The sequence below is a fragment of the Schistocerca gregaria genome, chromosome 6, assembly GCF_023897955.1.
Source record: "Schistocerca gregaria isolate iqSchGreg1 chromosome 6, iqSchGreg1.2, whole genome shotgun sequence".
NCBI lineage: Eukaryota > Metazoa > Arthropoda > Insecta > Orthoptera > Acrididae > Schistocerca > Schistocerca gregaria.
Window position 1 is genome coordinate 126,816,051 of NC_064925.1, and position 27,627 is coordinate 126,843,677.

Sequence of the window (27,627 nt, forward strand, 5' to 3'; positions counted from 1 at the left end):
TTTCACGACAAGACCAAAACGAGCTGCCGGTCTTTGAATTATTTCAACGTACACATTTAATCCCGTCTAGAAAGTACCCCATACGCAGTAATACCCCATAACAGAGTGGACAAGAGTAGTGATTGCGTCTCCTAAGTGTACTCCTTATTCACACTGTTTCCATCAGATTACTACTCTGGCACTGCCTTGGTCGACGTTCATACGAAGAGTTGCCTTTGTAACGCCAGCTACCAGTTGTGTCATTCCTAAGAGTAGTCATGTTTAGGGTTCTTAACTACTGTATGCCGTGATATAGGGGTCTGCCACCCCGAGCAATGGGCTCTCCATAAACAGGTACTATATGATGCCAGTTTCAGTGGACAGCATCACGTCACTATTCTTCAAAGACTGTACCAATGTGTACAACTGGCAGAGTGGTAGAAATTCCGTATACAATGATGTTCTCTTCATAGATATTTTACTGACAGCGTTCGTAGAGGGCAAGTAATGACACTGTTCAACACACAACACTTTACTAAAATAAAACCAGCTAAATCTTGTTATTTAACGGCCACAGAGTTCTAAATTCCCCATAGCACATGCGTATTAACTCCAGATTTCGGTTTTCAGCCATTTCATTTAGTTGTGAATCCTGAAAAGTAGACCCATACACGTGTTCTAACTATATTTTTGCACCTGATATGAGTTCTAAGAACGTGTTTGTCAATCGGAACATATATTCAGCATATAGACATATTAACGGTATTGAAGTTTAACTTCCTCACCAACCTATTCACTTCAACGCATACATACACAAAAACCATATTACGAGCCACCCAGATCGATATAGCAAGACATACACACTTACCGCTACAATTCCAAAAGAATGCAAACAAATATTTAGTGCATTCGCAAGCAACAGGACATAGATAGATGTGCTCAGCACGATTTCCAGATCATTGATGTACCTGAAAATAATAACGTATTTTACTGCTGTGCTTCATTTATCAATAAGGTACACATTATGCAATGATACCTGATCTCTGCCTCGTGATGACTGGATGTTGTGTGATGTCCTTAGGTTAATTAGGTTTAAGTAGTTCTAAGTTCTAGGGGACCGATGACCATAGATGTTAAGTCCCATAGTGCTCAGAGCCATTTGAACCAATGACACCTGATGTATATTGGTATGTATCACAACTAGTTCCATCATCGCTCATCATCATACTTTGTATAATAACCGATACTAATAATGTAAATGTTCACAGCTTCCTCGATCCGCTGGCCTAGGGTCATGCGTAGAATATGGTGGTGCCGGGATCTGAACTGGTGCCATCTGCTGGGGCTGGGAGGGGACAACTTACTCTCTCACTTCTCTTTTGTATATGGAAAACTATTAAAGATTTTGTTACAACCTTGCACACCTTGAGTGACACTCTAAAAAGTTAACGACTGAGCAGATGTTGATGGAACCTGGTAGGGCGATAAAAGCATGAGGTATTTTTATGGTTCTTAGCTCTCAGAAACAGCATATTGAAAGTTGAATGCAATTGACGGCAAGCCCATACCTCAGTAAATCTTGCCGGACAGGTCCAGACCCAGACAGAGCAGCCCCTAGTCGTGAAAGGTCTCCAGGAGAACAATGCCGAGCTTCCTGCCATGGCGCCAGTGGAAGGCTGGGCTGGGGCAATGCGTTGCAGAGATGGGTCTACATAGTGGAGTTTTGAACCAGGAATTGTGTGTAGAGCCACATTCACAAGATTTCATGTTCGCCAGTATTGGAAATAGGCCTGTGACCCACTTCCATTAGCCGCCTCGGTTGTATAAGAAACTCCAGCGTCTGAGAAACGTTGAGAGAATCTTTATCACACCCCATAGCTAGGACTAACATGCTCCAAGGCACAGCCGATTTAAATAAAGATCTTTAAGATTGTATCTGTTCGCTTGCTGCCATGGGAAGCGACACAACTTCGGGGAAAAACATCTTTCACCTCAGCGAAAACTTAAAAAAAAGCCAGAAATTGGCGGTCTCTTTCTTTTACAGATATGAAGGTTTCTTAACTCTTGCCCTGGTTCGACAGGATTTGTGCTCTCGTCTGGAAGGGAAGATTTAGCGCCTCTAAAGCCTTGTGACTGGAGCAAGACGTGGTGAAGGCAGTGTCGTTTGTGCACTTTGCGGGAAAATGGAAATTTTTTATCTAGAGAGGTGCGAAGACAATCATTAGATTTAACTCCTGGTATGCAATACCTTTCTTACAAATGACTCATTAAATAATGTAATGTCACACTATTCACTCATATCTCACTATCAGTGACTGCACACACTATACTCACATTGTTTCATAACACTTCACTCACTACACACACACACACACACACACACACACACACACACACACACTGGTGATCTCTGGGCCATTTTCTGTACCGCAACTTCCCATTTGCTATCCTGAAAAATTTTGTCAGTATCCCTCCATAATGAGTGAGATATTGAGCTCAGAAAGAAGAAGAGGCGTTAGTATTGTGCTGTGCATAGCTTGGGGGCAAGTATTTCTAGAAAGGAAAGAAGAAGGGAAAAAAACATAAAGTAAAGGTGTTATGTGGAATGTTGGACGCTTTATAATCATTATTATTATTTTACTATTATTTATTTGTGTAACATTGTCCATCTCCGGATCGTCGAGGTAGTGTTACCGCCTACTACGCAGGGGGCCCGGGTTCGAATCCCTGCAGGGGACGGGGTGTTGTGTTTTCTTCATCATCATTGACTCCCAAGTCGCCGAAGTGGCGACAACTAAACAGGACTTGCAATATGGCGGCCTAACTCCCCGAATGGGGTCTCCCAGCCAATAATACCATACCATCATTTCATTTCATTTCATGTATAACATTTTTTATCAAACCCCTGCTCTGTTTTGTCTAAGTAATCCTTCAATGTATAAAATGTAGTGCATAACAGGTCTGTACTGCATAACGGTCTGGAAGCATCTTCTGGTCGCAGCTCTGGAATGTGTGGTTGGTGCTTGGGACCTGTGCTGAGACTGACTTCACTTGCAAGTAGTTATGGAGAGCCTGTGGTGAATTTCTCACTGTACCAACAGTGTGGCTTCAGACTTCTCGGACTATTCGTTTGCTGAGGGCACACTTTTTTTTTTGGTATACCAGTCTCGACGTTTGGTATCCTTGTGCCCTCTGTCGTATAAGTGAGCCAGATTGGTTCTTGGTACGACCAACGAACGGGTGTGTCACACACTGAAATCTACCGTGATTTCAGGGCTCTGGTAGAGAGTGAATTGCGATACGTCTGCCTGATCGCTGGACTGTGAGATTTCTTCATTTCTTCCGTGGCCGCGTTCGATTCACAGATGCTGCCTCAACGTCTCGTCACCGCAGTGCATTTCTTGACAGCTGTAATTTACATCACCGCACAAAGTAAACATGGTAACATACTGCTGCACTGGCCTTATCAGGGAGTACAGATCTCAAACACCACTTGCTCTCAGCTACACCTACGAGGTGCGGCAGTAATGAGAATGATGTTAAAAAAATATGTTGATTACCGTTTTAGTCACGTTTAGTGTTGTCTCCTTCAAATTAGTTCCCTTCTGATTGCACACACTTTTTCCAGCGCTTTTGCAATTGATGGTAACATTTCTCGAACTAATCTTCTGTAATATCCTCCAAGACCTTCGTCACAGCTTTTTGGACATCTTGGGTCGTTTGAAAATGGTGTCCCTTGACCGCCGTTTTGACTTTTGCAAATAGAAAAATGTCGCACGGAGCGATATTTGATGAATAAGGTAGCAGTAGCAGTACTGAAATTTGTTTTGAGGTTAAAAATTGCTCTGCTGACAGAGCAGTGTATTATCGTGATGGAGAATCCAATTATCAGCAATGTAGGCACGGACACGAAGAACTCTTTTACGAAGTCTTTCTAAAATTTCTTTGTAGTAATATTGGTTAACTGTTTGTCCAGGAGGCACCCACTCTTTATGAACAATTCCTTTGGAATCAAAGAAGCACACAGGCATGCATTTCACTTTTGACTTTGACATGCGAGCCTTTAATGGTGTGGGTGATCCATTTGAGCATCATTGAGAACTTTGGCGTTTTGTCTCTGGATCGTACTGAAAAAAAAAAACAACTTTGATCGCCAGTGATAACACGGCTCAACAATTCCGGTTTGATTTCCGATCTCTAACAGATCGGCTGCCATATTTTTCCGTGTTTCTCGCTGTTGTGGTGTGAGATTTTTGGGAACCATATTTGCACAAAACTTTCTCATACCAAGATCTCCAGTTTTTATTAGACGAACCGTTTCTCGATTGATGTTCAGTTCTTTTGCAATCATTTTCAAGGATAATCTTCGATCAGATTGTACGAAATCACGCACCCTGGCCAAGCTGACATCCGTCCTTGACGTTGATGGTTGTCCACTGCGGTCTTCATCTTCAACATTCACTTTGCCTCCACTAAACATTTTATGACAACGAAAAACGTGAGATCTTGACATAACCACCTCTCCAAAAGCCTTCTGAAGCTTACAGTAAGTTGTCGTCGCGGTTTCACCCAATTTAACGCTAAACGAAATGGAATACCTTTGCGCAATATTATGCCATTCCATTTCCGTGACGATACACACAAACACGTTTTAACTTATTACAGCACAACTCACAACTGAGCAGTTGCAAAAGTGTGCTTCTTGGACTAGAAGCAGCTTATAGACTAGGTCAAAGATATTGTTCTTATGGAAGGCCGCAGGGTTGCCACATCTTGCAAAGAAAACCAGTCTCATTACTTTACTGTCGCACCTCGTATATTGAGAAACGTCTGTAGATTATCAATCAAAGTCTGCTCAGTGTCAGATCAATTCAGATTGCGTAATCCACATTTTAGGGCCAGAGTACCTGACTCATTTCTGCCACCCAGGATGCGTGTCCATTTTTCTCTTAACCCAAATCTTAGTTGTTTACAGCATTCAATCAATAACTATAATTTATATCTGTTTTTTCTTTTGAAAAACAAATGTTGTTAGTAAATTTTGCATACCCTCTGAATCAATTTATATAGTCACCCCAAGGGTTAACTTTCATTGTGGCGTCCCAAGCTAGGATGATTTTTAGCACCTCCTACTGACCTGGAAGGTTTGGTTTTCGAGTGCAGACGATAATGTGAGGATGTTCAGAGTCAATATATAGGGCGATTCGGTAAAAATGTAGCAATCTAAGATGAGTGACCACAGTCTGGAAAGGACCAAGTCGAAAAGTATGAGCGAAAATTTACTCATGTTCCACCTTAGCCTAGTGAAGAACCCAGACTAAGGATCCCAACTTCCGAAACATGATCATGAGGTACAGAGTTCCCTTTGAATACTCAGCAATACCCTCAGGTGATAAAGACTGTTGAGGGACCAGTAACGGCGCACTAACTCGATATCAGCGAGACCAAAAATTCTGAGTAATAATGAATTTTACTTACCCGCACAAGTTTCACATGTTGCTACAATTACGTTTGTTCAGAATAACGACCTGCAGAGTCTGTGCGGGCATGGCTGTTATCACAAATGGTACCCAATGGTACGCATGCTACAGCATATGTTGCCGTCATGTTCCAAAATGTCACACTAACAAATCGAACTTTCGTGTCGTTCATAAGGCGGACTCTGTTGGTGAGAAAAAGATAAGGTCAATTGATAAGGTCAATTGTTTTCAATAGACCTTGTGCTACAGACCATTTGTACATCCAACAGAAGGATCGTATTATGGTAACTATCCTGCAGAACGAGGTTAAAGTCTATGAATACTACACCTTAGGGAAATTAAGCGAATCAGTTGGTTCTTTCTGCAATAGATGTGCCCTACAGTTCGCCTTAAAGGGCTTACGGTGGCACCATTTAGTTCATTGCCGCTTTCTAGGAAAACCCGAAACAAGTGTTTTTCATCATTTTTTCGGTGTTATCAGTGGATATCTAAATAACAAACGTTCAAATTTTAACGGCATGTTCTGTCTATGCATTTATCTAAAAATATTCCCTATGATCCGTATCTCAAACACCCTTGAGAATTGTCTTGATATTTTTATCCGTTTCTGGGACACAGAGATTCAAAGTTTTCTATTTGTACACATAAAATACCCACCTAAAATCAGATGTGAGACGAAAAATTAGTTTATAAAGACACTTAAGGGGAAGAAACTTGCTTTAATATGTCTCCGTTATCGTTATAAAGCTCTTGAATCTCATGTTGTAATACAGCCAAAGGCAAAATTTTTGTGCATGTGAAATACACTGTTAGGTTTGAAATTAAATTTGATTATTTCTATTCCACGTTAGTAAACTATCAAAATTTTACTGACCCATAAAGTTCTTTTAATGTGAACGACATATCCTGGTGTTTCAAGGAAAAAACTGAACAATCTTAGAAATGCTCCCCTTAGAGCACAAAAAGGCGAATATGCTACTTTTTAATATGCCCTGACTGAAAATTGCGGTTGCAGCTGCTTGATTCGAGGTTCCTCACCACCTTTAAGAATGTTCCCAATAAATTTGACGTGTGAACATAGTTGCACTTTTTTTTACTGAGGGAGAAGGAGATAATGGCAGTGGGAAAGAGACAGAGAGGTAATAAATACAGTACTGTAGGATACAAGGAAACTGCAAGGATTAGCGTAGTAACAAAGTACCCTATAAGGGAGTGTGTGTGGTTGTGCCACTGGGAGAAAAACACGAATTACATAAAGCAGGATTTAATTTTTTCCACCAGAGAATTTTACTTCTATGGATGGTAGCCAGTGACTGGTTAGTACCAGTCGGTGTTGATAGTTTTGGGACCAGGGGCATGGATTTCTGTAAATATTGTCGGTCGCTAATGTTAATGTTCTAGATAAAGATGATCTAGGTAGGATCAATTTGGACCCTAACTATAAGCAAGCCACCAGTATAACTTCATTACATAAGAAAGTGGAGCACTTATAATGAATAGAGGAAGCAGTGATGGACTAATCATTAATAGAGTTTAAGGGGTTATTTAGTCATCATGGGTATTTACCAGCTACCCTGGTGATGCAACACAGAGTCACAACTGGGAATGAATGAATCACCATTATGCCACAAGCTACATCAGGTGCCCCATCAACTACAACTACTGATGGAACAGCACACTGATAGCAATTGGGACAGTGTTATTGAGGAATGTACCCACTGATGGAATGTCAAAACCGATCAGCATATTCCATTGCAAACGCTACCGAATGCCAGTAACCCTTTTCATATGATGTTAGTGGATATTTTAGGGCCTTTTTCACAAACACCAGAGTGGACTGGCGTGGCGCTGGTCTCTCTTCCCATTAGCGCGCGGTCAGTGCCTTCTTGATACTGTTTTGCGGCGCTGCGCTGGTTGGAGGCAGTCGATGCAAAGGACTACATAGAATATTTGACACATGGAACTCTGGTGCGGACTGGGAAGCGTGAAAGGGTGGCCAAAGTGGTTAAGGCGACCGATGGTCATAAGCGGGAAATCCGGACTAGAGTCGCGATCTGGTACAAATTTTCAGCTTTCACTACTGGCTAGTGGATGTATATCGAAAACAGCCGACATCAAGTGGTTACCAGTCAGCGAATAAATAATTAAAAATTCCGGTGTGTGTGTGGATACTGTCTTCAAAATATGTTGCGAACAGAGTTAGTTGTAATTAACAAACAAACCGTCATGTATAATGCGGCTGTTTCTCACGCATCTCAGTGTTTACGATGTCGTATCTGCTGAACTATGTGACGGACAGTGATATAATTTTGCAGGTACATTCTGTGGTATACTGTATAGTTTCTGCAAAGTGTGTTGCCAATAGACTTATCAGTAAATTGAGTAAAAATTAAAACGTCGTGCGCGATGGGCAGTTTCACTATACGAACAGCGATAACGTGGTAAGCGACAAACTTCCTTTGTTTCTTCATTTTCTGATATGTGTCAGCGAGGAGAAGGTCCATTAAGCTTTCAAATGATGTGCAAAGTCGCTAAGTGCTCACATTCTCAAAGACGGGATGAATATATGCTGCTTATTTGCGCGCATTGCGTTACACAGTTTTATCATCCTTTCACCCGCCCCTTTGTGAGATAGATGGTTATTACTCTCACACTTCTTTCCAGATAGCAAATGATGTGTATACCAAGTTTGGCTGAAATCCATAAAGTCGTTTCTGAGGAGATGATGAACAACAATACTTCACAAATTTGTCTTGGTACTGTAGTAAGGTATGGATTTGTTTTGTTTAGATTCGCAGTGTGTTGAAGATTATGTGTTTTTGTTTACCTTATCGTATGAATGTGGTGTAGTAAGGCGTCGAGTGTTTTCTGGTGGTATGACTGTGGTCACAGCTGTGGAAACAACATCTTTATTTTGCGAAAGCAGCAAATAAAGAGGAAAGAAGGTGTTTATAATTTGGAGAAATGAAAATAAAAGTATACAGAAAAAGAAAAACCTACAGTAAGAATTAAAGATCAGGAAGAAGAAATGAAAATTATGAGCTTTGCTGCTGGCATTGTAATCCTGAAAGAAACAGCAAAGGACTATGAAAAGCAGTTGAAAGGAAAGGACAATGTCTTGAAAGGAGCATGTAATATGAACATCAATAAAAGCAAAACAGGAATAATCAAGTACAGCAGAATTAAATCAGGTGACGCTGAAGGAATTACATTAGGAAGCGAGACAGTTAAAGTAGTAGATGAGTTTTGTTACTTGGACACCGAAATTAACCGATTATGGCTTAAGTAGAGAGTATATAAAATGCAGACTGAAAATGGTAAGAAAAGCGTTTCAGAAGAAAAAATTTTTATTGAGATGGAATATAGAATTAAGTGTCAGGAATTCCTTACGGAACCTATTTGAATGGAGTGTAGCCATGCATAAAAGTGAAACAGTTTAGACAAAAAGAGAATAGAAGCTTCCGAAATGTGCTGCTACAGAAAAATGGTGATGATTACATGGATAGGTCACACGACTGATATGGTAATTCTGAATAGAATTGGAGAGCAAAGAAATTTGTGGTGCAACCTGACTACAAGAAGGTATCGGTTGACAGGACACAAATGGCTCTGAGCACTATGGGACTTAACGTCTCAGATCATCAGTCCCCTAGAACTTAGAACTACTTAAACCTAACTAACCTAAGGACATCACACACATCCATGCCCGAGGCAGGATTCGAACCTGCGAGCGTAGCAGTCGCGCGGTTCCGGACTGAGCGCCTAGAACCACTAGACCACCGCAGCCGGTTGCAGTAGTTATTTGGAGATGAAGAGGCTGTTACAGGTTAAAGCAGTAAGGAAAGCTTGATTAAACCACTGTTAGAAATGCTAATCACAACAAAAGTGATGAAATGTATCTTGCAATTAAGGGTATAATGATTTAGGAAGGGAATATCGTAACCATATCTGGCAAGAACAATGGTACGTTGAATAGTGTGTAACGCTAACTAGGACGATCGAGAGTTCCACAGCGCTGTGTCAAATGCAGTTGTTCTTACGAGGGGCCACAGCGGAGGGATGTCAGCAGGACATCCTCGCACTATACCATATGTCTAAAAGGCAGATCCACACTGGTTGTACTCAGTATACGATTAGGTGGCAGTCATCATGAATTCTAAGGGCAAAGGCGATCTAAGGTTGCAGAACTTTTGGAGCTGCAAGGTAGGGGAATACTGACAACTGGTAACATTTTGGGGCCATGTTTACGGCTTCAAGCATCTATAACAGCAGTACTGAACCCGATACATTCACTGCTGTACCTTCCCAACGAAGCTTTGTAAGTACACTCAAGAGCCAAAGAAACTCGTACATCCACCTAATATCGTGTAGGGCCCCTCGCGAGCACGGAGAAGTGCCGCAACACGACGTGACATGGACTTGACAAATGTCTGAAGTAGTGATGGAGGGAACTGACGCCACAAATTCTGCAGGGTTGTCCGTAAATCCGTAAGAGTACGAGGGGGCGTAGGTCTCTTCTGAAGAACACGTTGTAAGGCATCCTAGCTATGCTCAATAATGTTCATGCCTGTGGAGTTTGGTGGCCATCGGAAGTGTTTAAACGCAGAAGAGTGTTTCTGGAGCCACTTTGTAGCAATTCTGGACGTGTGGAGTGTCGTGTTGTCCTGCTGGAATTGCCCACGTCCCTTGGAATGCACAGTTGAGATGAATGGATGCAGGTGATCAGACAGGATGCTTACGTACGTGTCATCTGTCAGAATCGTATCTAGACGTCTCAGGGGTCCCGTACCACTCCAACTGGACTCACCCCGCACCATTACAGAGCCTCCACCAGCCTTAACAGTCCCCTGCGGACATGTAGGGTCCATGGATAGATGAGGTTGTGTCCGTACCCGTACACGTCCTTCCGCTCGATACAGTTTGAAATGATACTCGTCCGGTCAGGCAATACGTTTACAGTCATGAACAGGCCAATGTCGATGTTCACGGATCCAGGCTAGGCCTAAAGCTTTGTGTCGTGTAGTCATCCTCGGTACACCAGTAGGTCTTCGGCTCAGAAGGCCCATATCGATGATGTTCCGCAGAATGGATCGCACGCTGACTTCTGTTGGTGGTCCAGCATTTAAATATGTAGCAATTTGCGGAAGGGTTGCACTTCTGTTACGTTGAACGATTATCTTCAGCTGTCGTTGGTCCTGCTCTTCCAGGACCCTTTTCCTGCCGCAGCGACGTTGGAGATTTCATATTTTACCGAATTCCTCATGTTTACGGTACACTCTTGAAGTGGTCGTACGGGAAAATCCCCAGAGATTTGTCGTCTTATATAGACGGTGCCGACCGGAGCAGCATTTTCCGCCTGTTTACATATTTCTGAACTTAAATATGCATGCCTACACCTGTTTATTTAGCACTTTCTACCTGCTCAGAGCTTGAAGTTCCTGCACAACACCTTGAATCTCTTACCCCTTCAGTTCTCTAGACCAGTTTACAGCAGCGCACAATTGCAGGGCAAAATATTTCAATAAATACAGTAGTATCTCAGTAGGTACGACCAGCAACTGACAGTGATACACGTCTCAATTTTCTGTACCATCTTTATTCCGGTTCTAGTTCGCGTAGCCTATGGCTACCAATGTGGGAAAGCCGCCATATGGCTGAAATTCCTGTCCTCCATATACTGACCGAATGGCTCGCTTTTGGAGTGTTAACAAATCATTTGGAACGAGAAGAGGGCACAACTATAAAATTTGAACACGCTGCAACAACGCTACGTACCTGTCTAGTAGTGTTTGTTAGTAGTTGTTTGGTACCCGCCGACTAATATTCGCAGGTAACCCTAACAGAATGTGACAGAATTACTCGTTGGTTTTCTTGAGCTGTAACTCGCCAGCCAGTACCCAGCTGGCTCCACTGTCAATTGGGTTCCTAGGTGTCTTTGCGAATTCACAGAACCATCGTTCCCACAAAACGTGGACAAGAAATCCCCGGAAATATAAGCTGGATTGACGGCGTTGGCTTCTCACCACTGGAGAATGCAAGGTTTGCATGTCGCCGGATCGTAGTCGTAGAATACGGAGCCAACCTTGTACGATGTTGAGGGTATTTTAAAATGCAGTACAGTATCACAACATGATTCTGTATGCATTTGTCCAGTCCTGCAGACCATATTTAGGCGATAAAACACGATAAAGCAGACCATGCTCACCAAGCGAATGGTTTCCACAAAAAGGAAGTAACCCTCTAAATGGAGTCTTCTGTGACCTCTGCACATAACAGCCAGATTGATCCAGCTTGTGACCGGTTAACACTTGCTTGCAGAAAGCATCATCGCACACTTGATGACCTTAGGAGAGCCACCTCGAACATCTGAACAGGGTTGGGAAGCAACATCTCGAATACCTGTTAGACAGCATCTAAGCATTAAATACTCGTGATTTTAAGAAGGCTTATATTTTCAGCACTGCTTGTCCCCCTCCTTCTCCCCACACCAACCAGATATGTTTACAATTATGCATATGACAAACTGTTTTTCAGACATTTTATAGGCTTTATATGAGTGAGTTGTCACAAATGTTAGAATATATTTTAGACCTTAAATGAAACAGATACTTACGTTAGAATAACTTCGTGATGTCGTATGTTCCTCACTAAACTGCTGTGTAGCTTCCAGTACGTGTCATTTCTATCCAGAACGAAAAGATTGCGCTTACTGTCTGAACTGTCCTCGCTGAACACGTAGGCTGTTTGTGATATGCTCACTTCATCAATACTCCGTTCTAGAGCTTTTAGCCCCTTGTTTGGCTCTACTTTTTCTCGCTGACGAGTATTCGAAAGCCTCATTCCAGCGATATTCTCATTCAGGACAGCTATTTCACCTGCTGCATAGACTAAGAGAATTATCAGAATTATGTCTATCAGGATGCTCGTCTCCGTAGCAGATCCTATGAAAAACGCCTCGATGGCGTAGGTTATTTCGTAGGCAGGTGAATTTTTCACTTCTACGGGAATCCAGAAGATGAGTGGCCTGGTGCCGTTCTCGGCTGGTGGCGACATGAGGGTCTGCATGAGTGGGTCTCCCATCCACAGCATCACCGTCACCGCTGGCATTGCCTGAAACACAGAGGTTCACTTTTCAATTCAGATCCAGTACAAGAAGTCTGACACGGTTCTGTCGAATTCTCCACTATTTTGTAAACCTAACGTCTAGTGCCAGCTCTCTACATGTACCTAATCTGTCGTATGGGGACGCAGTGCAAGCTGGCACAGACTGCATGGCTGCCAGAAATCCCAAATAGACAGGATCATGGTGACCTTCCGGATCCAACGTGCCCCTATCTTCTACAGCACTGGGGTGACGTATGAATGATGGGAGATTAAAAAGGTGGGGATGAAGCATTACACTACTTACTGCAGGTAGTGACCCAGCCAGCATAGCTGCCAGATTTTCAATCTTAATGGCTAGAAATCTATGTCCCACTATGGCTGTCTTATCATAATGGCGACAGTTTATTAAAACAGGATGTAAGCTGCAATCAAAACATGAGTGTCTCTATATTTATGTCATTCATATCAAATTTGTGACTCAGTATAGCTGCTAGATGTCAATCTTATCTTCATCATTATCACTTAGAACGTACTCTGTCTGCTGAAATCGTAACATGCTAGCTTTTATATCTTCCAACACCCATACCTTAATGGCTACAGTTCAAGATTCAATAAACTCGTTGGATGCTTTCCCAAGATATCCTTATATTAATTAATAAAATTTATCACACACTATGACATCTCAATGAAACATGGCTACTTAAGAGGAGTTTGACACCATGACGTTACTGGGGATGTCTAAGAAAGCAGGAAACTGAAAACGTCTACATGTGCAGGGACGTTTGTCCAGAAATGTAGATATTAGAAGACACACTACAGAACATCACAGAATCACACTGGTCTCCCTTGCTTCCAAATTTCAATAATTTGGCCCGCACTGCTGGCAGCGCATTTGTGATGTTACCACCACCACTGGGTTAGAACAGGAACAGTGACGACATCTGTATTATAAACAAACAAAATGCCCGAAAGACTTCCTGTGGCACCCATGCTGTGCTGATGCTGGCCATATAGGCAACACATCACGCCATGGTGCGCTACCACTGCAACTATTGTCCTCCTGCTACATACACAGCGACGCAACTGCCCGCATCTCGTGGTCGTGCGGTAGCGTTCTCGCTTCCCGCGCCCGGGTTCCCGGGTTCGATTCCCGGAGGGGTCAGGGATTTTCTCTGCCTCGTGATGGCTGGGTGTTGTGTGATGTCCTTAGGTTAGTTAGGTTAAAGTAGTTCTAAGTTCTAGGGGACTGATGACCAAAGATTTTAAGTCCCATAGTGCTCAGAGCCATTTGAACAGGTACGCAACTGTCAGTGCGAGTGAGTCCGTGCAGAGGGCTTTTGCCACTCATCTTGATAAACAGGCGTTAAGTTCCGTCCCCCCTAGCGCCAGCAGGAAAAGATACGTTTCTCTTCATGATGGCCATTAGAGACAGAACATATAGATAGCGGTCGCCAGTCTTAAATGCGCTGTAGTTTTTTCACTGGTCTCTTATCCGTCTCAGTGCTTCTCAGGAATAAGATGTTATTAACATCCCAGCACCCTCAGGTATGTACTACTTCTAGCTCCATATCCGTGTACAAAGAATTACCACACATTTCTGTAACAAACGTTAAGAGGATGAAATACTTGCACAGTAAACCTCTGCCTCCTTGTGTATGGTCGACTTCTGCGATGTATCTGAGTGTATAAATCACAATGCTCGTAGAGTGCCTCTGTCAAAGTACAAATAAATGGTGTCATCTCCCACTTACAACGGAACATAATCCTCTTTGAAAAAATTTCTTACGTCATGTAGTGTTATGTTTACACATTATTTAATCACAATAAATATGTAGCGTTTTCCTCACAGGCTTACATATTACAACTAGCAGTTGCAAGGCAGCAAATCCACCAAGTTTCTTCTGCACAGACGCATACAGACATTTTTACACTGTAATAATAATTGTTATTGCATTCACTGACCGACACAGGGTAACGAGGTACAAAACTGAATGAGATCTATAACAGAAATTACACAATTCTATTTAGAGCATATCCTGTAGTTAATCGGGGAGTGTACTGGAATTTAGGTTACTAATAAATAGACATTGGTTAGTATAACATCTGAGATGAGCATTGCTTAACCTTAAAGTATCTTCTTACGAGGTTCTTCACACACAGTGCAAAGATGCTTTAACAGTATGTAAAGATTTACGGTTTTAATATATACATTCTGTTCATGTGATGTTTGGTAGCGGAATGGTGGCCGAGCGGTTCTAGGCGCTACAGTCTGGATTCTGCGACCGCTACTGTCGCAAGTTCGAATCCTTCCTCGGGCATGGATGTGTGTGATGTCTTTAGGTTATTTAGGTTTAAGTAGTTCTTAGTTCTAGGTGAATGATGACCTCAGAAGTTAAGTCCCATAGTGCTCAGAGCCATTTGAGCCATTTTTGTAGCGGAATGGTCTATATGATTACCTTTGATATCGGATTTCAGATACAGTAGCGTACATGACAGTGCACGTGCACACAATAGGAGATTTCATTACAAGTCATATTATCTATACGTTATTCCTCAAGAAACATGGAAGAAAGGATTACATTTACAACTTATGTGTAAAAGATAACACGCAGTCACAAAATGATTCTTTAATTTTGCAGTAGTTAGGAACTAAACAAATGTTCATATTGTAGCACTGGAAGCTCCATAAAGCTTTCTCTTGTCGATTATAGTGTCTATACAAAGGTTGTACCGAAAATCAGATGTGTAACACCCGCATACCTCCTTACAATATGTGTTTGAGGGTACCTGCATCACACAGCCACACAGCCACGTGCCCACACTCTCTTTGCGTGGAAGGAATGATATCCGTTAAACCTCCGTATTAGCTCTTATTTCCTGGTGTGGGATGTATGTGGGAGGAAGTACTGTGTTGCTTGGAACATACTCTATCGGATTTTCAAAAGTAAGTCGTCTCCATGATGCAGAACGCTTCAATCGCAGAATCTACTACAGGGGAACCCCTGAATAAATAATTGTGTGTATGTCGTTAACTTTGGATCTATTAACGTGACCTGGTAATGGTTCCAAGCAGACAAGCAATTTTCGCAAAGATGTCGGTTGAACAAATGTTCTGTAACTCTGTTCACTCGTGGACGGAATATATTTCATTATGATTCAACCAAACGAATCTGAGCCCATGGCACAGGCTTTTCGCTTATAAAGTCAGTCCACTTTAGATCGCTCCTGACGATTACTCTTACGTATAATGTGGCAGTCATTGTTTCAACCATATTGTGAGTCGTACAGTGCAGGATTTCTTCTTCTCCCTATGTGCAGTCCGTCACATTTGTTTACATTCAGTCTCTGTGCCGGCCGTTGATCCTCTGCACCTCACTACAGTTTTCTGATGCTGTTATCCCCTTATAGGAAACAACACAGTCCACGAACAGCCTACAACTACAAAACTAATCACACACTCCACGGTGTACGGTGCATGGCAGAGGGAACGTAATAAAAGTGTTATGGTTTTTTTCTGATATTCCACTCTCATGTACTGGTACAGGATGAAAATAGTTGTCTGTATGTCACGGTACATGCTTTAACCTCTTTAACCTCTCTTATCTCATTCTCAAGAATGGTACGTCAGACATATGACGGTGGTGGCACAATGGTATCACAGTCTTCCTTTAAAACAGTTTATTTAAATCCACCGAATAGGTATTTGCGGAAATCATTTTTTTAAGCAATTACACGAGCTTTTCTGTCACTTTTAAGAAAGGAATCTAACAATCTGATATGAGCCCCACAGAATCGTGGAGCTATAAAGACTATCCAGTGGATCATTTACGTGAATGCAGCTGCTTGCATGGCAGCCACAACCAGTCACGTAAAGCGGTTTTACCTTTAGTAATGTACGCCCCCCCCCCCCCCCTCCTCCCTAGCTGAGTGGTCAGCGCGACAGAATGTCAATCCTAAGGGCCCGGGTTCGATTCCCGGCTGGGTTGGAGAGTTTCTTCGCTCAGGGATTTGGTATTGTGTTGTCCTCATCATCATTTCATCCCCATCGACGCCCAAGTCGCCGAAGTGGCGTCAAATCGAAAGAATTGTTCCCGGCGAATGGTCTACCCAACGGGAGGACCTAGTCACACGACATTTATACCTTTAGTAATGTTTTGTAACCAATTTCTATCTATATGAAAGTAATGGTATCTACAAGACACATGCAGGTTGCTTATTGTAGTATGCTATGGCTGGTCACAGATAAGCGAAATAGAGTATCGGCTGACTGTAGCGAATTGCAGAGGATCGAAGATTGGCAGAGAGACTGGAAGTTGATACTGGATGTAAATAAATGTAACATAGTGCATACATTTAAGAATAAATCCAGTGCTCTTCTGTTACATTGTTGCAGAGAAATCACTGGAAACAGTAACTGCCTAATGAATGCCTACATAACAGAATGTAAGAAAAGCAGATTCCGCACTTTTACTCGTAGTCGGGACACCTTAGGAATTGTAACTGCTAAGCAAAAGATGTAGTTTACAGAACACTGCTACTGATGAAATCGCTTTGCTGTGGTTGGTTTTGTTTGGCCTGCGAAGTAGCTGCATCGATGTAAGTGATCCACTGGATAGTGCTGGAAGCGCCGTAATACAGAAAGGCTCATATAAAGTTGGTACACCCCACTCGAAAAATTTAACAGAGAAGCTTGGAGAATCCCTGTAAAAAATCCGACGTAATACTCTCGAAACACTAGAGAGGAAATTTAAAGAAAGTACTTTAATAGAGCATAAGCGAGCAATTGACAGGAATGGGGGAGAGAAATACAGTAGAACAAGAATGGGTAGCTCTGAGGGATGAAGTAGTGAAGGCAGCAGACGATCAAGTAGGTAAAGAGACGAGGGCTAGTAGAAATCCTTGGGTAACATACGAAATATTGAATTTAATTGATGAAAGGAGAAAATATAAAAATGCAGTAAATGAAGCAGGCAAAAAGGAATACAAACGTCTCAAAAACGAGATCGACGGGAAGTGCAAAATGGCTAAGCAGGCTGGCTAGAGGAAAAATGTAAGGATGTAGAGGCTTATCTCACTAGGGGTAAGATAGATACTGCCTACAGGAGAATTAAAGAGACCTTTGGAGAAAAGAGAGCCACTTGAATGAACATCAAGAGCTCAGATGGATACCCAATTCTAAGCAAAGAAGGGAAAGCAAAAAGGTGGAAGGAGGGTATAGAGGGTCTATACAAGGGCTATGTACTTGAGGACAATATTAGGGAAATGGAAGAGGATGTAGATGAAGATGATATGCGAGATACAATACTGCGTGAAGAGTTTGACAGAGCACTGAGTCGAAACAAGGCCCCAGGAGTAGACAACATTCCATTAGAACTACTGACGGCCTTGGGATAGCCAGTCATGACAAAACTCTACCATCTGGTGAGCAAGAAGTATGAGACAGGCGAAATACCCTCAGACTTCAAGAAGAATATAATAATTCCAATCCCAAAGAAAGCAGGTGTTGAAGGATGTGAAAATTATCGAACTATCAGTTTAATAAGTCACAGCTCCAAAAAACTAACGCGGTTTCTTAACAGACGAATGGAAAAACTGGTCGAAGCCGACCTCGGGGAAGATCAGTTTGGATTCCGTAGAAATATTGGAACACGTGTGGCAATACTGACCTTACGCCTTATCTTAGAAGAAAGATTAAGGAAAGGGAAATCTACGTTTCTAGCATTTGTAGACTTAGAGAAAAGTTTTGACAATGTTGACTGGAATACTCACTTTCTAAAGGAGGGTGGGATAAAATACAGGGAGCGAAAGGCTATTTACAATTTGTACAGAAACCAGATGGCAGTTACAAGAGTCGAAGGGCACGAAAGGGAAGCAGTGGTTGGGAGGGGAGTGAGACAGGATTGTAGCCTCTCCCCGATGTTATTCAATCTGAATATTGAGAAAGCAGTGAAGGAAACAAACGAAAAATTCGGAGTAGGTATTAAAATCCATGGAGAAGAAATAAAAACATTGAGGTTCACCGATAACATTGTAATTCTTTTAGAGACAGAAAAGGACTTGGAAGACCAGTGGAACAAAATGGACAGTGTCTTGAAAGGATGAAAGATGAACATCAACAAAAGCAAAACGAGGATAATGGAATGTAGTCGAATTAAGTCGGGTGATGCTGAGGGAATTAGATTAGGAAGTGAAACACTTAAAGTAGTAAAGGAGTTTTGCTATTTGGAGAGCAAATTAACTGATGATGGTCGAAATAGAGAGGATATGAAATGTAGACTGGTAACGGGAAAGAAAGAGTTTCTGAAGAAGAGGAATTTGTTGACATCGCGTATTGATTTAAGTGTCAGGAAGACGTTTCTGAAAGTCTTTGTATGGAGTGTAGCCATGTATGGAAGTGAAACATGGACGATAAATAGTTTGGACAAGAGGAGAATAGAAGCTTTCGTAATGTGGTGCTACAGAAGAATGCTGAAGATTAGGTGGGTAGATCACGTAACTAATGAGGGGGTATTGAGTAGAATATGGAAGAAGAGGAGTTTGTGGCACATCTTGACAAAAAGAAGGGACCGGTTGGTAGGACATGTTCTGAGGCATCAAGAGATCACAAATTTAACATTGGAGTGCAGCGTGGAGGGTAAAAACCGTCGATGGAGACCAAGAGATGAATACATTAAGCAGATTCAGAAGGATGTAGGTTGCAGTAAGTACTGGGAGATGAAGAAGCTTGCACAGGATAGAGTAGCACGGAGAGCTGCATCAAACCAGTCTCAGGACTGAAGACCACAACATCAACAACTTTAAACGAATGCTGTGATAACATTATGTATCCATCATCGTATACCTGACGTACCGTTTCGAAGAATGAGATAAGAGAGGTTATGGCACTTGCAGAGGCATATAGACAGTCACTTTTCACTCTATTAGTACATGCGAATGGAATAAGAAAACAATTCATTGATACTGTGCCGATGTACCCTTCGCCATACTCTGTTCAGTGGCTTGGGGAGTGTCTGTTAAGATGCAGATGCACGCTGTTCGTGGTCGATGCCGTTATCCCCAAGGTGATAGTAACACCAGAAGATCGTAGCCAATTCCAGAGCATACGCGATTGTTACAGAGACTTAGTGTAAACAAATATAGCATACTGCATATACAAAGGAGAATAAATCTTGTACTGTACGATTAAAGCTACTAGTGGAAACAGTAACAGTATCCTCAGGAGCGACGAAATTGATATGCCGAGGGTCCGTATTCGTTTGGATGAATCTTAAGAAAATACATTCCATCCACGAAGGAAGCACTTGTTCGATCGACTTCTTTGCGAGTATTGCTCTGCAGCGTGCGCGCGTAACAAGTCTACGTTAATAGAAGATTCAATGCTAGTGATATGCACATAATCGGTTACTCAGAGCTTCTCCTGTAGCAGGTGCGCCGGCCGGAGTAGTCGAACGGTTCTAGGCGCTACAGTCTGGAACGGCGCGACCGCTACGGACACAGATTCGAATCCTGCCTCGGGCGTGGATGTGTGTGATGTCCTTAGGTTAGTTAGGTTTAAGTAGTTCTCAGTTCTAGGGGACTGATGACTTCAGCAGTTAAGTTCCATAGTGCTCAGAGCCATTTTTTGTAGCAGGTGCTGTGAGAGGCGTTGTTTGTTTCAGAGGTTTACAGTTGACATTACGTGTCAGGCAACATGTTTATTATCTAGCAAAAACGAGCGCAACGGGAAGTTTCCGAAATATCATTCTTACCACGCGAAAGAATGAACATAATAATAAACTTCAGTCTGTTGCCGTGCAGGCTCATGTGCTAATCATAATTTGATTTGCATTCATTACTGTCTGAACTTAATTCCCGTCATTTAATAAATAACTAATGACTGCAGTGCATAACACCGGCGATTGTCAGAAATAAATCTACCTCTATATTAATTACTTCTCTTTACTGGTGAAGGTTTTGCTTGTACACTACTGGCCATTAAAATTGCTACACCACGAAGATGACGTGCTACAGACGCGAAATTTAACCGACAGGAAGAAGATGCTGTGATATGCAAATGATTAGTTCTTCAGAGCATTCACACAAGATTGGCGTCGGTGGCGACACCTACAACGTGCTGACATGAGGAAAGTTTCCAACTGATTTCTCACACACAAACAGCAGTTTAGCGGCGTTGCCTGGTGAAACGTTGTTGTGATGCCTCGTGTAAGGAGGAGAAATGCGTACCATCCCGTTTCCGCTTTATAAAGGTCGGATTCTAGCCTATCGCGATTGCGGTTTATCGTATCGCGACATTACTGCTCGCGTTCGTCGAGATCCAATGACTGTTAGCAGAATTTGGAATCGATAGGTCAGGAGGGTAATATGGAACGCCGTGTTGGGTCCCAACGGCCTCGCGTCACTAGCAGTCGAGATGACAAACATCTTATCCGCATGGCTGTAACGGATCGTGCAGCTACGTCTCGATCCCTGAGTCATCAACTGGGGACGATTGCAAGACAACAACCATCTGCACGAACAGTCCGACGACCTTTACAGCAGCTTGGACTATCAGCTCGGAAACCATGGCTGCGGTTACCCTTGACGCTGCATCACAGACAAGAGCTCCTGCGATGGTTTACTCAACGAGGAACCTGGGTGCACGAATGGCAAAACGTCATTTTTTCGGATGAATCCAGGTTATCTTTACAGCATCATGATGTTCGCATCCGTGTTTGGCTACATCGCAGTGAGAGCACATTGGAAACGTGTATTCGTGATCGCCATACTGTAGTATCTCCCGGCGTGATGGTATGGGCTACCATTAGTTACACGTCTCGGCCACCTCTTGTTCGCATTCACGGCACTTTGAACAGTGGACTTTGCATTTCAGATGTGTTACGACCCTTGGCTGTACCCTTCATTCGATCCCTGCCAAACCCTACATTTCAACAGGATAATTCACCACCGCATGTTGCAGGACCTGTACGGGTCTTTCTGCATACAAAAAATGTTCGACTGCTGCCCTGGCCAGCACTTTCTCCAGGTCTCTCACCAACTGAAAACGTCTGGTCAATGGTGGCCGAGCAATTGGCTCATCACAATATGCCAGTCACTACTTTTTATCGTATCGTGCTGAAGCTGTATGGGCAGCTGTACATGTACACACCATCCAAGCTCTGTTTCACTCAATGCCCCGTCGTATCAAGGCCGTTATAACGGCCAGAGGGTACTGATTTCTCAGTATCTATGCACCCAAATTGCGTGAAAATGTAATCACATGTCAGTTCTAGTATAATATATTTGTCCAATGAATATCCGTTTATCATCTGCATTTCTTCTTGGTGTAGGAATTTTAATGGCCAGTTGTGTAATTTTCTCTTTTGCTTACAAGAGTGTACGAAAAGCCAAGCCACATGAGCAAAATCAGTTACCCAATGTTTAGAAGACCGCCTTGGGGGCTCTAGGACGACTTTTATAGGAAACACCGCAAGCTGGAGCGATGCTAAAAGCAGGTGGTTGGCGCCTTCACCTGGCCGGCAATGGCCAGGTGCCTTTCTGCCAGTTTCGCACAATGTTACGCGCTCTGAGATAAGCACACCCAGGACAGGATTCCCAGAAATAGTTAACGTGGCGTGACGAAAATGTTTTCTCGGCAGGAGGCTGCAAATGTAACGAGTATGGGCCCCGATCCAAACAAACTTCAAGGGAACTTTCTTTTTCGCCGAAAACTCGCCTTCTGGAAATTCTTTGCGAAAGGCAGTCAGTTAAAGATGAACACCTCGGAATGCCGTGAGAAGCAGCTGCCCTGCTACGTGAAAAAGTTTTTTTTTAAATTAAGACACTGTCTGTGATTCCTTGACATCAACTGTATTACGTATAGATCTATTACCCAGTAGTGCAATTGGAAAAGTTGCGACGCACCGAAACTCAAACCCGGATGTCCCACTTACCGCGAGCGGTTGCCTTAACCACTACAGTTACCCGTACATGTTCCGAGGACCAACCCAAACTTCCATATGTCACACTGTTTACATCTTTAAAATGCACCCAATGCTCGGTATATTGGATTCCCACATTAGGGATAACGAGATACCTAAGAATGTACGTGTCTGTTATCGTCATGAGCCTGCCTTTGTCTGCGAGACTGATATGCATGTGTCAAAGAGGTAATACTGTTGACGATTCACTGCTATAAGAAACACTTCGAAGTTAATTCGCTGACAGCGAATTCCTCGCCGTCAGCTTTATAGGTATACGAGGTGCGACAGTGAAGGAATGAGACTGATGTGAAAAAAATGTTGCTTCCAGTTTTAGTTAAGTTTAGTGTTATCTCCTTCAATGTCATTCCCTTCTGATTGCACACACTTTTTCCAGCGCTTCTGCGATTGATGGTAACATTTCTGGAAGTCATCTTCTGTAATATCCTCCAAGATCCTCGTTACACCTTTTTGGACATCTTGAAAATAGTGTCCCTTGTCCGCCGTTTTGACTCTTTGAAATAGAGAAAAGTCGCACTGGGCGATATCTGGTGAATAAGGTGGCTCTGGTAGTACTGAAATTTGTTTTGATGTGAAAAATTACTATACTGACAGAGCAGTATGGGATGGCACATTCTCATACCAAGATCTCCAGTTATTATTAGACGAACCATTTTCTTGACTGATGTTCAGTTCTTCTGCAGTCATTTTCACGGATAATCTTTGATCAGATTGTACGAGTTCACTCACTCTGGCCAAGTTGACACCCGTCCGAGAGGTTGATGGTCGTCCACTGCAGTCTTCATCTTCAAAAGTCGTTCTGCCTTCACTAAACATTTTATGACAACGAAAAACTTGAGCTCTTGACGTAACCTCCTCTCCGAAATCCTTCTGAAGCTTACCTTAAGTTGTCGTTACGTTTTTACCCAGTTTAACACAAAAGGCATACCGTTGCGCAATATTATACGGTACCATTTCCGTGACTAGAGACACAAACTAGTGTTAACTTATTACAGCATGACTGATAGTTGCATCGGTGTGCCGCTTGGACTGGAAGCAGCTTATAGACCAAGGTCAAAGATATTGTGCCTACGCAAGCCTGCAGGGTTGCCACATCTTGCAAAGAAAATAAGTCTCATTACTCAATTGTCGCACCTCATAGATCCGCGATCCTACAGTGACACAGTGTAGGCGATGTGCTGCTAGCGAATGCACTCGAGCCGGTCGTACGCTACCATAGCCCATTAACGCCAAATTCCGATGCACTGTCCTAAGGGATACGTTCATACTACGTCCCACATTGATTTCTGTGGTTTTGCCACTGAGAGCTGTTTGTCTGTTAGCACCAACAACTACTAAAAAATTTCTGCACTCCGTCGTTAAGTGAAGCCAAATGCGTTGTCCGTTGTGAGAGGTTGTAGTTGTTGTTGTTGTTGTTGTTGTTGTGGTCTTCAGTCCTGAGACTGGTTTGATGCAGCTCTCCATGCTACTCTGTTCCGTGCAAGCTGCTTCATGTCCCAGTACGTACTGCAGCCTACATCCCTCTGAATCTGCTTAGTGTATAAATCTCTACGTCTCCCTCTACGATTTTTATCCTCCACGCTGTCCTCCAGTACTAAATTGGTGATACCTTGGTGCCTCAGAACATGTCCTACCAACCGATCCCTTCTTCTAGTCAACTTGTGCCACAAACTCCTCTTCTCTCCAATTCTATTCAGCACCTCGTCATTATTTATATGAGCTACCTATCTAATCTTCAGCATTCTTCTGTAGCACGACATTTCGAAAGATTCTATTCTCTTCTTGTCTAAACTATTTATCGTCCATGTTTCACTTCCATACATGGCTACACTCCATACAAATACTTTCAGAAACGACGTCCTGACACTTGAATCTATAGTCGATGTTCACACATTTCTCTTCTTCAGAAAAGTTTTCCTTGCCATTGCTAGTCTACATTTTTTATCCTCTTTACTTCGACCATCTCAGTTATTTTGCTCTCCAAATATCAGAACTCATTTACTAATTTAAGTGTGCCATTTCCTAATCTAATTCCCTCAGCGTCGCCCGATTTAATTCGTCTCCATTCCATTATCCTCGCTTTGCTTTTGTTGATGTTCATCTTATACCCTCCTTTCAAGACACTGGCCATTCCGTTCAACTGCTCTTCCAAGTCCTTTGCTGTCTCTGACAGAATTACAATGTCATCGGCGAACCTCAAAGTTTTTATTTCTTCTCCATGGATTTTAATACCCACTCCGAATTTTTCTTTTGTTTCCTTCACTGCTTGCTCAATATACAGATTGAATAACGTGGGGGAGAGGCTACAAACCTGTCTCACTCCCTTTCCAACCACTGCTTCCCTTTGATGTCTCTCGACTCTTATAACTGCCTTCTGGTTTCTGTACATAGCCTTTCGCTCCCTGTATTTTATCCCTGACACCTTTAGAAATTGAAAGTGAGTATTCCAATCAACATTGTCAAAACTTTTCTCTAAGTCTACAAATGCTAGAAACGTAGGTTTGCCATTCCTTAATCTTTCTTCTAAGATAAGGCGTAAGGTTAGTATTGCCACACGTGTTCCAATATTTCTACGGAATCCAAACTGATCTTCCCCGAGGTCGGCTTCTACTAGTTTTTCCATTCGTCTGTAAAGAAATCGCGTTAGTTTTATGGAGCTGTGACTTATTAAACTGATAGTTCGGTAATTTTCACATCCGTCAACACCTGCTTTCTTTGGGATTGGAATTATTATATTATAGTTGAAGTCTGAGGGTATTTCGCCTGTCTCATACATTTTGCTCACCAGATGGTAGAGTTTTGTCAGGACTGGCTCTCCCAAGGTTGTCAGCAGATCTAATGGAATGTGGCCTACTCCCGAGGCCTTATTTCGACTTAGGTCTTTCAGTGCTCGCATATCATCTTCATCTACATCCTCTTCCATTTCCCTAATATTGTCCTCAAGTACATAGCCCTTGTATAGACCCTCTATACCCTCCTTCCACCTTTTTGCTTTCCCTTCTTTGCTTAGAATTGGGTATCCATCTGAGCTCTTGATGTTCATTCAAGTGGCTCTCTTTTCTCCAAAGGTCTCTTTAATTTTCCTGTACGCAGTATCTGTCTTACCCCTAGTGAGATAAGCTTCTACACCCTTACATTTGTCCTCTAGCCATGCCTGCTTAGCCATTTTGCACTTCCTGTCGATCTCATTTTTGAGACTTTTGTATTCCTTTTTGCCTGCTTCATTTACTGCATTTTTATATTTTCTTCTTTCATCAATTAAATTCAGTATTTCTTCTGTCACCCAAGGATTTCTACTAGCCCTCGTCATTTTACCTGCTGCCTTCACTATTTCATCCCTCAAAGCTACCCATTCTTCTTCTACTGTATTTCTTTCCCCCATTCCTGTCAATTGTTTCCTTATGCTCTCCGTGAAACTCTGTACATCCTCTGTTTTAGTCAGTTTATCTAGGTCCCATCTCCTTAAGTTCCCACTTTTTTCAGTTTCTTCAGTTTTAATCTACTTGTGGGAGGTAAAGCCTGAAATTTAGTATTCTCGAGACACTATACTCTTGACACTGTGGATCTCGGAATATTGAATTACCTAACGATTTCCGAAATGGAATATCCCCTGCGTTTAGCTCCAACTAGCATTCTACGTTAAGCCTGGTAATTCCGGTCTTGCTCCCATAATCATGTAGGAGACATTTTTGCATTAATCACATGAGTACAAATTATAGCTCCGCCGATGTGTTTCCCTTTTATACCTTGTGTCTGCGATGCAACTACCATCTGTGTATGGGCACGCCGCTATCATCTGATAGTGCTGCCGCGCCTGTGGACGGATACTGACTACTAATGTTTGAGAGCACTGACCTGCCACCACCTCCACACGCTGTAGGCGGTCCTGGTGTATCTCTCCCGGACGCCTGTTCCATTTTCGGGAAACCGTATCTTCGCATCCAGCAGACTCAACACCATTCGCTGCAGTCGCCTCCATTGCACCAAAAACGACACCAACTACCAACATAATACGGCGTATTAGATAATATCTAAACACTAGCAGTTATAACCAGTCTGCAATAAATAGATGGAAGAATAAAAGCAGTCTTCAAATATGATGCATTTGCTACAAGCAATAGGGTCTAACAGGAGAACTTCCCCATCGCACTCTCCTCAGATTTCATTATAAGTAAGCTCATTGTATAGGCCTTGAAAAACTGAACACAGATCAATAGATAAAACAGGAAGAAGTTGTGTGGAACTATGAAAAAAATAAACAAAATACACAAACTGAGTAGTCCATGTCCAACATAGGCAATATCAAGGAGAATGTGAGATTAGGAGCGCCGTGGTCCCGTGGTTAGCGTGAGCAGCTGCGAAACAGGAGGTGCTTGGTTCAAGTCTTCCCTCGAGTGACAAGTTTACTTTCTTTATTTTCGGAAAGTTATGATCTGTCCGTTCGTTCATTGACGTCTCTGTTCACTGTAATAAGTTTAGTACCTGTGTTTTGCGACCGCACCGCAGTACCGTGCAATTAGTAGACGTAAGGACGTGCCACTCCAACGGGAACCGAATACATTTGATCGCAAGGTCATCGGTCAACCGATTCCTTCACAGGAAAACACGTCTGATGTATTCTATACGACACTGGTGACGTCATGTGCGTCACATGACAGGAATATGTTGTTGACCCACCTAACTTGTACACCTGGCGAATGAGTAAAAAGATTCTTCACCTTGCCCGATTTGGGTTTTCTTGTGGATGTGATAATCACTCCCAAAAAGTGATGAAAACATAATAGATTGTCACATAAACTGCAACAAATGAATGCAACAGTTTCACAGTCGCTCTTTTCCCTGTGCTCTGTCCAAACACATTTTTTTAACGTTTTCAAATTTTCCCGTGTGTAGGCCGTCAAATCCTGCATATGTCCAAGCAAATCTCAACATGTACTGGAATTTTGCAGAGCGAAGTTGATTTTGTGTGAGTGCCTGAACTTCGATAATGGTCTGAAAATAAAAAAAAAATTAAAATTTTAACTCGAGGGAAGACTTGCACCAAGAACCTCTCGTTCGGCAGCTGCTCACGCTAACCACGGGACCAC

The 27,627-nt window shown here is 42.5% G+C and overlaps 1 protein-coding gene across 1 annotated transcript in view; it reads right to left on the bottom strand.

Annotated features, from left to right (window-relative positions):
• Positions 1-27,627, bottom strand: part of LOC126278765 (uncharacterized) — a 58,080-nt gene that overhangs the window by 21,199 nt on the left and 9,254 nt on the right. The window contains exons 2-3 of the mRNA XM_049979042.1: positions 12,073-12,569; positions 848-947 (exon numbers count right to left, since the gene is read on the bottom strand). Of these exons, the coding sequence (XP_049834999.1) occupies positions 848-947; positions 12,073-12,569 (597 nt within the window). The remainder of the gene's footprint in view (positions 1-847; positions 948-12,072; positions 12,570-27,627) is intronic.